General features: G+C 37.1%; 1 protein-coding gene across 1 annotated transcript; it reads left to right on the top strand.

Annotated features, from left to right (window-relative positions):
• Nucleotides 5603-7654, top strand: LOC109840314 (RING-H2 finger protein ATL46-like). Its single transcript, XM_020408901.1, has one exon. It carries the CDS (start codon nt 6251-6253, stop codon nt 7346-7348), a length of 1098 nt encoding a protein of 365 aa, XP_020264490.1. The 5' UTR covers nt 5603-6250; the 3' UTR covers nt 7349-7654.

The raw sequence follows: 13118 nt of genomic DNA, 5'->3' as shown, positions 1-13118 counted from the left end.
TTGTAGAGATAAGAAACGAAATATACTGATTTGGATCACATGATTCAGAGTAACTGATCATAGCTCCTACATCAATCCAAGATAGCAACCCAAGCATAAAAAAAGACTCCGTGCAGATAACATCAATTCTAATTATTCTCATGATGAAACTTATTCTCGTTAGGATTTTTTTAAAAATAGACCGATTTTGCTAAATATTTAGCAAAATCGACCTCTTTCTGACCGCCCAGCTGAAAACATACGGGACTACTAGTCCCGTATGTTTTTAAGGGCACTAATCACTAATTAGTGCTCCCAGAAAATATACGGGACTAGTAGTCCCGTATGATTTCTGTGAGCTCTTTGGCGTTCAACAAAACGTACGGGACTAGTAGTCCCATACATAAAACAGAGACTTTTGGCCCAGATCTACGGAACTACTAGTCCCGTAGAAAAGTCGACTATTTAAACAGTTGTGCCCTAAATTTGGGTACAGACACTATTCCCAAACTCATCTCACTCTCGATCTTACTCTCAATCTCTCTTCTCTCTCCCAAACACATCTCACTCCCTTCCAAACCCATTGAACTCTCTCCCAAACCCGTCTCACTCCCTCCCAAACCCATTGAACTCTCTCTCTCAAACCCGATTGCCACACCCCAAACCGATCTCCATCTCTCCCAAACCCATTCTCTCTCTCCCAAATCCAACTCACCCCCTCCTCCCTCAAATCTGACGCCATCTATTATCTCTGACGCCGACGCCGTCTACACTCTCCGACGCCAATGAGATTCGAAATTTCATCAAGGTAACAATTTCATATTTTTTTCATAAATTTCTCAATTTTGTTTAGTTAATACTGTATATCTAGAGGTATATCTAGAGGAAATAATTAATTATGATAATCAATTTGTAAAATATCTAATTTATATACGTCAAATTTTAATTCTTCAGTTAAAATGACGAATGGAATTCCGATTATTTACTTATTCAATGGAAAATTGAGTGTTGGAATGAATAATTTTCCTATATATGACGGAGGCTCTAGAAAAATGTTCATGTTGTCTAGAAATTACAATTTCGATGGAATGGTGGAGCAAATATACAGAGTTACCAGAATTAATCATGCCGAAAATGCTATTAAGGTCTTCTGTAATTGTCCAATAAATGAAAACAGAACAATTGCTGTAGAGATCACCACTGATGAAGAATTGAATGACATGATACAACTTGAGAATAAACAAATCGCAATTGAGTTGTTCATTAAAAATATTCCAAAGTTTGGGGTTATCGAAGTTTCGTATGCTCATGGAGAGTTCTCTCGCATGCTTGAAAGTCAAATCTCGCTATCTCAAAGTGCCTTGCACTTAAAAAAATAACTCAGGTGCAATGTCAAGTGACATGTTTCACAACACATCGGGTCATGTTTCAGTTGATTTATCGGTTAGTGGTTCTATAATAGAAGAGGACGAATATATAGATGTTGATGATGATAGTGAAGATGTTGAGTCCGAAGAGGAACGTCTTGATAGTATGCAGTTCGTAATTGGAGAGAACAATGATGACGCAAGTTGGATAAATGAATATCGCATGAACAGCGATTATGTAGAGTCTGAAAAACCGTTGCCCGAAGAGTTTAAAAATGATGAGTGGATAAATAACTCACAAGCTGAGTTAGTTGAGCCTGGTCCTAATTTCGATCGACCCGAGGATATCACTTTAAAAAAAGGAGATCTATTCAAGAATAAGAAAAGCTTAATTTTTGTTATACGTGAATGGGTAATTAGGAACCGGGTCAAATTCAAGCCGGTGAAATCCAATACAACTAGCTACCATGTAAAGTACTACTTCAATGAGAAATGTCAAGCCGCTTATACAAGTGCTGCATACGATAGAAATTTAAAATGTCCATGGAAGCTTAATGCAGGTGTTAGGAAAAAATCTAACGGGCAATTTATGATCTCAAGTTATTGTGGACTTCATACATGTTGCAATCCGACTATCGCTAATGATCATAAAACAACAACTTTCGCTTATATCATGAAGCTAATTATGCCCGAAGTTAGACGAAAATTTGATCTTACTCCAGGACAGATAATTACAACGGTTCATGCTATGAAAGGCATAATTATATCCAAGTTTAAAGCATATGATGCACGGAGGAAGGCGTTGATTAGAATCTTTGGAGATTGGGAAGAATCTTACCAAAAACTTCCACATTATCTTGCAGATGTTAAGAGAAAAAAACTGGGTACGGAATATGAGATAGCGTCTAAGGAGATCACACCGGAAATAGAGAGGTTCATCGGGTATTTTGGGCATTTGGGCCCGCTATCAAAGGGTTCTCTTTTTTTTGTCCGCTCTTAAGCATCGATGGAACACATTTATATAGCAAATACAAAGGAGTACTCTTGGTTATGACCGGTGTAGATGCAAACGGTGGGCTATTTCCAATAGCTTTCACAGTTATGGAGGTGGAGGATACATTGAGTTGGAAGTGGTTTTTTCAGTGTATTTACAAATACATTCCGACCGTTCAAAGTCCAAGAGTTATTACCTTTATTTCTGACCGAATGAAAGGAATTCTACGAACATTGCATGAGGTGTGGAGTGCACCACATCATCACCGTTATTGCTTGCGGCATATAAGAGCTAATTTTAAGAGAAAACATGGAGAGGTCAATTTACAAAATTTACTGTGGCAAGCCAGGTGTGCCACTGACTCACTTGTATATGAGCATTGTAGAGAGAAAATTAAATCCCTATCAGTTGAAGCACACAATTGGATTGATAAAAACTTGAAGCTGCAATACGAAGATCGATAGGCATTATGTAAAGATGGTGGAGTATGTTATTGTATGATGACGACTAATTGCTCTGAAAGTTTTAATGGTGTGCTTAAGGGTGCCCATGTTATGCCAATTAGTGTCTTAGTTGCAAGGACGTTTTATAGATTGAACGCATACTTTAATAAGAGACGGAGTGATGGTGCAAATTAGACGAGTAAGTACACTCCAAAAAATAAGTTAATGTTGCAGAAAAGGGTTGTGGCTGTAAGAACATGTAGAATTGAACCATTCAACAACAATGAATGGGAGGTCAAGGATCGTGATGGTACTTACACCGTTCATCTCTATGACCAAGAGTGTAGTTGTACTTGTAGCTTACCACAATTACAAAAACTACCATTATGGAGAGGCACGTATCCGATCGTTTGTTTAGACAGTTTGGATTCGCACAGCACGCTCCACAATTGGTCGAACAAGTAGAGAGAAAGGCGTTTAAAGGTGGACATTAGATTAACTGGCAGCGCACGCATCAATCATACATTGCTCGGTAGAATGATTGGTATCAACTTATTATCAATCAACTTTATCCTCCGATGAAGGATGTCGATTATATTAGATGGTATTGGGGGACTACCCGACTTTGGATAATCAACCAAACCGCGCCTCCAGTCGACGAAATCGAGATTCGCAATCAACAATCTCGATATGTACCAAGAGGGTTAGATGAGAGGCGATGGATAAGTAAATTGTGACAATTATAATAGATTTTTTATTCTTTATGTTAGCTTTTGGTTTCTTATATGAAGCAATATTTTTATGTAATTGTAGATAGACGCATTGGACGAGGTAGAGGAGATTACACGTATCGATATTGCAGCAGATAGTGGCGAGAGTTCGTAGAGCTTTTCAACAAACTCATGAGGATCGGCATTATGGTCGTGAGCAGGTGGATCTTAAAGATACTACATATGTACGCCAACGTAGACGTGGTAGATCTTACACGCACGACGATGAAGCTGGTTCGTCACAACAAGCTGGTCCGTCACTACCCCACACACAACCGGAGAGCGAGCATATACAAGCTCAAGATGAAGGAGGCCGCGTGCGAAGACCGAGACAACGGGGGAGGGGTGGATTTTTTTTTCTTTGTTAGTTTTTTCATGTAGATTATATATTGTCGTATGTATTTATTGATGTATTTGGATTTGTTTAGCTTAGACTACATATTATCGTATGGTTAGACTTGATACATTTGGAATTATTTTGTGATGATGTGTATTTTTATAGAATTTTGGATGTGGTGTTGTGTATTTCGTCAGATTATGTGTTGTGATAATGTATTGTGTTGTAATGATGTGTATTTTTTAGATTTGTGTTGTGATGTTCTAATTTTATAACTTTTATCAATGTATACAATGTAGATGATATATTTTAGCAAAAATTTTGGTCATATACAAAGCTAGAGGTATGTGCATGTTTTGTGCATGTTTTGCCTCAGCCCAGCAAACATACGGGACTACTAGTCCTGTATGTTTGCTGGGCTGAGGCAAAATGCCTCTGTTTTATGTACGGGACTACTAGTCTCGTACGTTTTGTTGAACACCAAAGAGCTCCCAAAAATCATACGGGACTACTAGTCCCGTATGTTTTCTGGGAGCACTAATCAGTGATTAGTGCCCTTGAAAACATACGGGACTAGTAGTCCCGTATGTTTTCAGTTGGGCGTTTTTTAAAATCGACATCTTTTTGGCATGTTGGCAAAAAAAGATCGATTTTGCTAAATATTTAGCAAAATCGATCTATTTTTAAAAAATTTCCTTCTCGTTATGATAGATAATGCCGGCGTTGTGGAATCTGTTGAATGTATGACTAATTTTAGTAGACAATTGTGATATATAACAACTTATTATAAAAAAAAGTTGGCTTGTGATTAATGCAAGGAGCACAATTTTGAGTCTTAAGTCACATCTAAAAATTAATTCATGAGAGCTTGTTTCTCTAAGTAAAAGCAAATTACCTCTGAGGTAGACCCTGAATCATTTGATTTGATCATCTCAAGAGTGAACTCTAACTTTACCCACATGTAGTTGAATTTTTGTCATCTTAATTTTAGGCTATAATTTTTATTTTGAATGAAAAATAAAAAAATTACAATTAATTATTTTTAAAATGAAAAGAACTATATAATTTAGAGGACTCCAATTTTTATTTGCCTCCAAATCTATTAAATTTGTCTTTCCATACCCTTAACTATATTCAACCTCATCTTATTCACTGTACTACCGAATTCATCTATATTTACCCTTTGAACGATGCTCAATTCCATCTTACTGCTGAATTATTATTTTCCTCTCATAAATTGATCTAAAATATCCATAAAATAAATAAATGTAAAGTAATCACTAAATATTGAAGTGAAGTGATAGTTCAATAGGATAAAGTGAAACTAAAAATAGTTAAGGGGATAAGTAAGAATGGGTTTAATAGTTTAGTAGGCAAAATGATATTGCAAATGGATCATAGTATGTGCAATAGTCCAAAAGACAACTAGGTTGTGAATCCAATTTAGAAATATTAAATGCCTATGCGCATACTCTTTGATGAGGAGGGAAATCTTGGTAGTCTAAAATTAAGAGATTTCTTGGGCTATGGACCTTATTGTCCTTGCACTGGCTTAAGAAACTAATAATTTGTACAACTAAGATCCAAGGTTAAATATATTTTAAGAAGAGCATACATCTGCAAATGTACAGTTTTCTAGGGCCTGAATCAAAAGGTTTTTGTTCTTTCTAAAGCTTGACAACAAAAACTGCTCTTCCCTCTAACCTTTGATCAGAGACCCCTTTGGGAGCCGCACCATCACCCACCCCACGTACCCTTTTTTCGAATTCTTAGGATAATATTAGTTTACTGCTGAAGTTTTATTCAAAAGAGAAAGAGAAAAGAAGCAAAAATTTTATTTTAAAAAAAAAAAAACCTTTGCCAGCCCTGTGAGTCTCTTCTAGGCTGTGACTCGCTTCTAGGGTTTGTCTCTGACCTCAGAAAAGAACCAGGAGATCCCCAAACTCACTAGAGGTAGGCGACCGGTTTCTTTGCTTAAATCTTTCTTCAAAAAGCAGTTGAATGAAATCAAGCATTTAGTCGTTTATAAAGATTGAGTATGTTTTGGGTATATACTCGAAGAGAGCACAAGCAAGAGATTTTCCCTTTCTTTTATCTTCTTCTACCTCAGTGACTTGGATTTCCTCTTTATCTTCTTAAAATACAGAGTTTTTTTTATTGCCCATGATCTGTATCGAAAAAAGTTTGAATTTTTAGTTTGCCCATTTCGTAATACTACTCTGATGCTCTAAAAGTTTGAATCTTTATCCTGCCCGACTCCTCTAATGGCCTCGGTAACCTTTCAACCCTGAGAAAGTATGAATTTTTGGATTGCCCATGTCCTCAGATGACTTGTTTATGCTCCCGTGACAAGCAAACAGATGGTAAATTTAGCTTCCCCCTCCCCTGAAACAACTTGGGTTCTCCCCCAAATCAATACCATCAATGGAGTTTTGCAAAGAGATTCACTTCCTTTGCAAACATCTCAGCCTCCACCAGCTCCATCCTCATCCAATAGCAGTAGAATTAGCCCAGCAATCCTCTTCATCATAGTAATCTTAGCTGTCATCTTCTTTGTTTCTGGTCTCCTCCATCTTTTAGTCAGATTCATAATAAGAAAAAACCCATCTTCTTCTTCCCATTCCAATCACCACAATCAAGAAACCACTAACTCAGATGCCCTCCAAAGACAACTACAGCAGCTCTTCCACCTTCATGACTCCGGCCTTGATCAAGCCTTCATTGATGCACTCCCCATCTTCCTCTATCGAGAGATTGTCGGTTCAAAAGAGCCCTTTGATTGCGCTGTCTGCCTCTGTGAGTTCTCCCAAGACGACAAGCTCCGTCTTCTTCCGATTTGTGGCCATGCTTTCCATCTCAATTGCATTGATACTTGGCTTTTGTCGAACTCTACTTGCCCTTTGTGTAGAGGAGCACTATTTGTACAGGGAGCTGCAATTGAGAATCCGATATTTGATTTCGAAGAGGAGCTAAGGTTGGAAGAGGGTCGAATTGGGGAGGTGGAGGAGATTGGTAGTGAGAAGAAAGTAGTCCCTGTGAGACTTGGAAAGTTTCGAAACACGGGCAACAAAAATGATAATGTTGGTGCTCTTGACACAAATACTGATGGAAATAATATAATTAGGAGAGAAGAAGGGGAGAGTAGCAGTAGCAATTTGGATGCAAGGAGATGTTACTCAATGGGATCTTATCAGTATGTTGTTGGAGATGCTAATCTTCGAGTGGCATTGAGTATTGGAGATCAAAATGGTGCCAGAGCAAAGGGCTTTGTGGGGAATACCATAGCTATTGATAATGAGGAAGGGAAGAGGATCGGTGCTAGGAGCAAAGGCGAGAGCTTTTCTGTGTCAAAGATTTGGTTATGGGGCAACAAGGGTAAATTTCCTACTCCCTCTGATACTTCTCTTGATGGTCCGTTGCCATGGATGATGGCTAGAAAAAGTGAAGGGAATACATGAAGCACGTCTGTTCTTTTACTTTTGGAAAGTATATGGTTTTGTTTCATGGTTTTAATGGCGGTTATTTAAATTTTATCAAATTAAATTCATACCTTTTACTCTTGTATTGCCTCTTATTTGTTTTTAGCTTGCATTGTCCTTGTGAATTTCTCAAGCTCTGGTGTGCCTGATGGATGAATGGTAGATAGAGTCTTTGGATGAAGAAGATTTAGAGTCTAATTAGGGGCTTGTATGATATGTAGTGTTCCTCAACTGCTAAGTTTTCTCAATTAATGATAAGAGTATGAACAAAGTGCCATTCTATTACTAATGTAGAGAAAAATAGTATTTCTTGTCATATACTCGGTGTTAATCCTCTAACAAAGACATGGCCTTGAATATTGTTGTATGATAATTTGACGCCTTTGGCTTTTTACTGTTATTTCTTGCCATCCCCTTTGCAGATATATTTTCATTCTTAAAGAATCAATATCCTTGTGTTTGCAGGTTCGTGCTGTTTTCTCTTTTTTCCACTTTTCCCTTTTCCTGTTTATTTATTTTCATTGTGAGTGTTTTCACTATTTTAAGAGGCTTTACTATTATGATATATTATATTTCATATTGAAATGAGCTTGGAGCATAGAAATTGACCTAAGCATCCCTGCATCCCTTTTCTTCTTCTAAAGCTTTCATTCAACCTCCTCTTCCTATGCTTGATGTTTGAGACCTTTGTTTTCCACTGTTTTTAATGGTCTTCATAGGCCAAAACATCTTTTTGTGGGAAATGATGTTCAACCACAGAACAAATTTTATGAAAACCGCTGCTCAACCATAGGGTTTATAATAAACAGGGCCTTTTGTCTTAAGCCTGTTGAATTATTGAGAACCTCTCTTCTTTCATGATAATAGCTTCTCGCTTAGATTGAGATAATGATAGCGGTGTCATATTTAAAAAGTGAGAAAACGGATTCTTGTGATGAGAGCTTTGCTTGCTAGAGGTTTATCTACTATTAATGATGTATCGAAAGGATATGTGACATTCCATTAGTGAACTTAGGTATTCCTACACTAGCTCAAGGATAAGTATTCATTCTGTGGTCATCAATATATTGGACCGAGATCAGTGTATACTTTCTCCTATAATGGATGAACTAGTCCTCTATATTTTCGAACCGTTGGAAAGTAGCCTAATAATTCAAACTTTTAGAAAAGGTTTATCTACTATTATTGTATTCAATAGGCATCCTAAGGCAAATGTGTCTTTGATTTACAATACGCAATCGTTCAAACCGCAATAAAAGGATAATGGAGGCAAACTTAAGTGCATGACAAGTGTGAATAATAAACGACCCAAATTTGTTTCCAGGATCGCTCAATTTCGATCCCCCACTATCTGCGTACTCATAATTGCAATGAATTTCGTGGATAGCCTGTCATTTTCCACTAGGTAGAAAAGCCAAGGATTGGTGTATGCCTTTTTGCAAACTTTAGTCTTGATCATATACCTGAGCGCAACTTCACCCTATTTCAAGTGCCCCCTTCAAATTTTGAATTCATCAGCTTGTAGAGAATTCTCTTTAGGCTAAGTAGCACCTAAATACCTTATAGAGTTTTAGTTTCCCCTAATTTGCATTTACGTGCCCTCACTTGTTTTTGGCATCACCTTTGTGCCCTGAAGTTTCTAGAAAGTCACACTTTAATACCTTATATTTTGTGAATGTGAGAATTTTCCCTGAATTTTAGCGTGTGCCAGTCACAAGCTAATTTTAAGACTTTTAGCCCTTAACATAATTTGTTGAATTTACTGTTAAACTTGCCATAATAATATTTTGAAATCTAATAATTGAGGTAGGTTTAAAATAGAATTAAGCTATGTTTAATCAACAAAACATTAAGAACTAAAAGGTATAAAACTAGCTGACTGTCACATGGAAAAAATCTGAAGGAAATTCTCACGTTTGTATAAAAGAAGTTATTGAAGGGTAAATTTTAAGAACTTCAAGCTATATAGTCAGCCAAAAACAAGTGAGGATGTTAAAGTGCGCAGTAGGGAAACTATAGGTATTTAAGTGCTATTTACCCTTATCTTTATCTTTTTATGCTTTTTCCCCCCTTCTTTTTCTAAAGTCACTTCTTTTGTGCGCCATATCTGCTTATCTTTTCCTCTTCAGCCTTTTTATCACCTCCTGTGCTTTTGTGCTTGTGGAATCTTCAGAGTGCTTTCACAAATATTAGGTAAAAAGAGAGCTTGGCAGCAGAAAGCAAGTGCATGAGCATTTGGAGGAAACCCAGCTCTCCTATTAAAGTTCGTGCGGAGAATATTCAGCCAGAATTGACTTGGTCATGTTATGAATTTGGTCGGATCTAACGAATGCCATTGAAGTCTGATTCTGATCTGACAATGTTAAGGTGTACCTGCTTACAAATTCTAAGCCAGGCATCATATAGCTGGATAGCATAAACTCGCTTGCAATGTTACTTGCATTGATGGTCCACTATAGTCGTACGCATCACCAGGTCCATAGATCTATGGATGATTCAAATGTTTTGATATCTCTCAAATAAGTGTGCATTTGGTCCAGATAAGGTTCGGATATGATACTTACATATCCATATCCGTTTACACGTATCGGATACAAAAATATCTCGGTAATAAAAATTCATATCCATATCCGCTAAAATTAGATACAGATATACATGCAGATATATAAATAGATTTGCGAATATGCATGTGGATACAAAATGGATATGAGAAAACATGATAGTATTGAAAAAAATATAGTTCATGTGATACAAAAGAGTTCATTGATATATGCATTATATCTGAAAAGCTAATACTAGACATCTTGATCATCAAAATTAACCTCATATCCATAATCTAAAGATTAAAATCTAAAGGTTAAAACTATCGTAACAATGTGATTAATATGTATTCATATATTTTGGATACGGATTTGGATATTTCATTGCAAAATCATATCCGTAATCATATCCTATTGGTTATAAATTTGAGTAACCATAACTATATCTTGATGGATACGGTTACATATATTTTTTCGGATACGGATACGGATACAATCTAAAGATTAAAACTATCGTAACAGTATGATTATGTATTCATATATTTTGGATACGGATTTGGATATTTTATTACAAAATCATATCCGTAATCATATCCTATCAGTTATAAATTTGAGTAACCGTAACTATATCTTGATGGATACGGTTACGTATATTTTTCGGATACGGATACATATACGGTTTAGCATCTCTACTCTCAAAATGTTTACATGTTCGGAAACTCAATAATTTAAATCTGATAAAGATCTGACTTGCAAAATTGATACGAAATAGTAGATCATTGCCTAGACGTAGAGTTATTTCATGAGAAATAAACAAGATCACATTCTCTAGAAAATTTATTATTTATCCAAAAGATCCATAACGTCTGCCTATCTCAATCGTTCTTATTAAATTAGGCTAGCACATTGTGTTTAAGTTTGTTGATTGTTGCTGTTATATTTATTTTTTGAATATTATTTATCTTGTATTTTATGATTTATATGGTCGGGTTGCTGCTCCGAAAAAGTTTCTCTTGCGCTGTGTACAATTTTTACATGGATGCTCTAGGTTCGGGCAACGGTTTATTTCTGTATGGGCCTACTATGCTCCTTTTTTAAAGCTTACAACACATGTTATGGGCCTATATTCATACGAGGTCTGCTTTAATGCAGCCACTTATGAGGGCAGACGGGAAGAAACCAAAGTGCACCGCATAAATGTCCGCATGGATCCGAGCAGTTGGTTGTGAAACGCACAATGGAAGAATAAATTATTATTTTGTCTCTTCTATTTATTCCAAGTTTGATTCAGAACTGTCTGCTTGCGTGGGGGCAACTCTAATAAAATCCGCACTTAGAAGAAATGGCACCGAATGAAAATTTGGAATGATCTTGGGAGTTTAAATTTGATGAAAATATCCAGTTATTTTCCTTCATTACGTTAATTATGCAGTAAAAGATACCAACCTTTTAAGGTCAATCTATAAATTTCTAGGCCAATAATCCAATAATTGATATCTCTGCTATATCATTATACAAAGAATCAAAACTGTTACATACTTTCTCCTACTTTTGTTGGTTAGGAGTAATTACTGGGTAGAGATCTCCTACGTTCTTAGTTTTGAGAATTTTACAATTGAATATAGGAAATTTCTATTAGTAATAAATATAAAGGAGATAAAATCTAAGATGTGAAATGTACTTTCTTTAAAGAAATATTTGCTCTGCTTAGTAATCCATGTTTGCTCCAAGTTAAGCGACAATTAATTACGTGGATTAATAATATTGATTGATACTTGATGGGACTCAAACGCTATCATACGAATACGTAGACTTCGTCTTTCTCACGGGAATAGACTACCCGGCGACGCGTGTTAGGCGTTGACTTTGGGGTTTTTGGCTAACCCCCAGCCTTCAACGGGTTTGATTAGCCTTTACCGACTACCGTTTGAGTCGGGCTAGCATGCGAATTGTCTAAATCCGTTCCGCATGTAACGTTGTGCTAAGAGAGTGAATTCTCTGAGACTTTGTGCTATGATGTTGAATACATAGGCTTCGCCATTGTTACGGGAATAGGCTACCCGGCAACACGTATTAGATGTTGACTTTATCCCTACTTAGGCTTCGGGATAAAATACCCCAGAATCGAACTCTGGTGTCTTTTTCAATCGGTAAAAGACTAAACCGGCAACACATGTTAGGTGTCGACATATCCTTTCTTAGGATTCAGGATGACATTCCCCATGCGTGTAAGGCATGGATTTTGGTGTTATTAATAACAACCTGCCATAATGTTGAATATGTGGACGGATGTTCTTTTTTAGCGGTTAAGAACTAATCGGCAGCGCGGGTTAAGCGCAGACTTATCCTTGCTTAGGTTTCAGGATAGAATACCCTAGAATCGAACTCTGGTGTCTTTTTGTACGGAAAAAGACTAAACCGGCGACGCGTGTTAGGCGTTGACTTATCCCTACTTAGGATTCGGGATAAACTTCCTAGGATGAATCCTGAATTCTTCGAAAAGGATTGGTATGGGGAAGGAAGAATTTTATATTCTATTCCCCGAACAAAGAAGGAAAGGAGACTCGAGGTGGGATCTCCACCCCCAGAATCCGGAAAGGTGAAACCAAGAGTGGGATCTCCACTCTGAGATTCAAAAAGATTCAGATAACCCTAACTGTCGGAAGGTTTGATTACCGAACTAAAGATGAATTTCTCGTTTATCGAGAATGAATTGTGGTTTTGGTCCTAACTGTAGGAAGGTTTGACCAAGTGGGAGGTTTGAGGTGACCCTAACTGTAGGAAGGTTTGATCACTCGATTTGAAAGTGGACCTCTCGTTCATTGGAGGAATCGAGAGGGGATTTTGGCTGTGGACCGAATGGAAGGTTTAAGATGATCCTAACTGTAGGAAGGTTTGATCGCTTGATTTGTGGACCTCTCGTTCATTGGGAGAATCGAGAGGGGATTTTAACTGTGGTCCTAACTGTAAGAAGGTTTGACCAATTGGGAACTTTACGTCCAGACTCTAACAGAGAGAGTGTTGAGTGCACAGACACAGTGAGAACTTGAATGGGAGTCCTTATTCATTACATTGCTGTGGTTTTGGGAACTTCCCGTTACATAAATCGTCCACCCCCAGTTTCCTCTGCGGAACTGGTTCGGACATTATTATCAGTTAACTAACCGGGTTATCCTTAAGAATATTAGCTTAATATTCTCCAGGAACTT

The sequence above is a fragment of the Asparagus officinalis genome, chromosome 5 (assembly GCF_001876935.1).
Source record: "Asparagus officinalis chromosome 5, Aspof.V1, whole genome shotgun sequence".
Lineage (NCBI taxonomy): Eukaryota > Viridiplantae > Streptophyta > Magnoliopsida > Asparagales > Asparagaceae > Asparagus > Asparagus officinalis.
The sequence above is the reverse complement of the archived record's forward strand: the minus strand, read 5'-3'. Positions and strand labels throughout refer to the sequence as shown.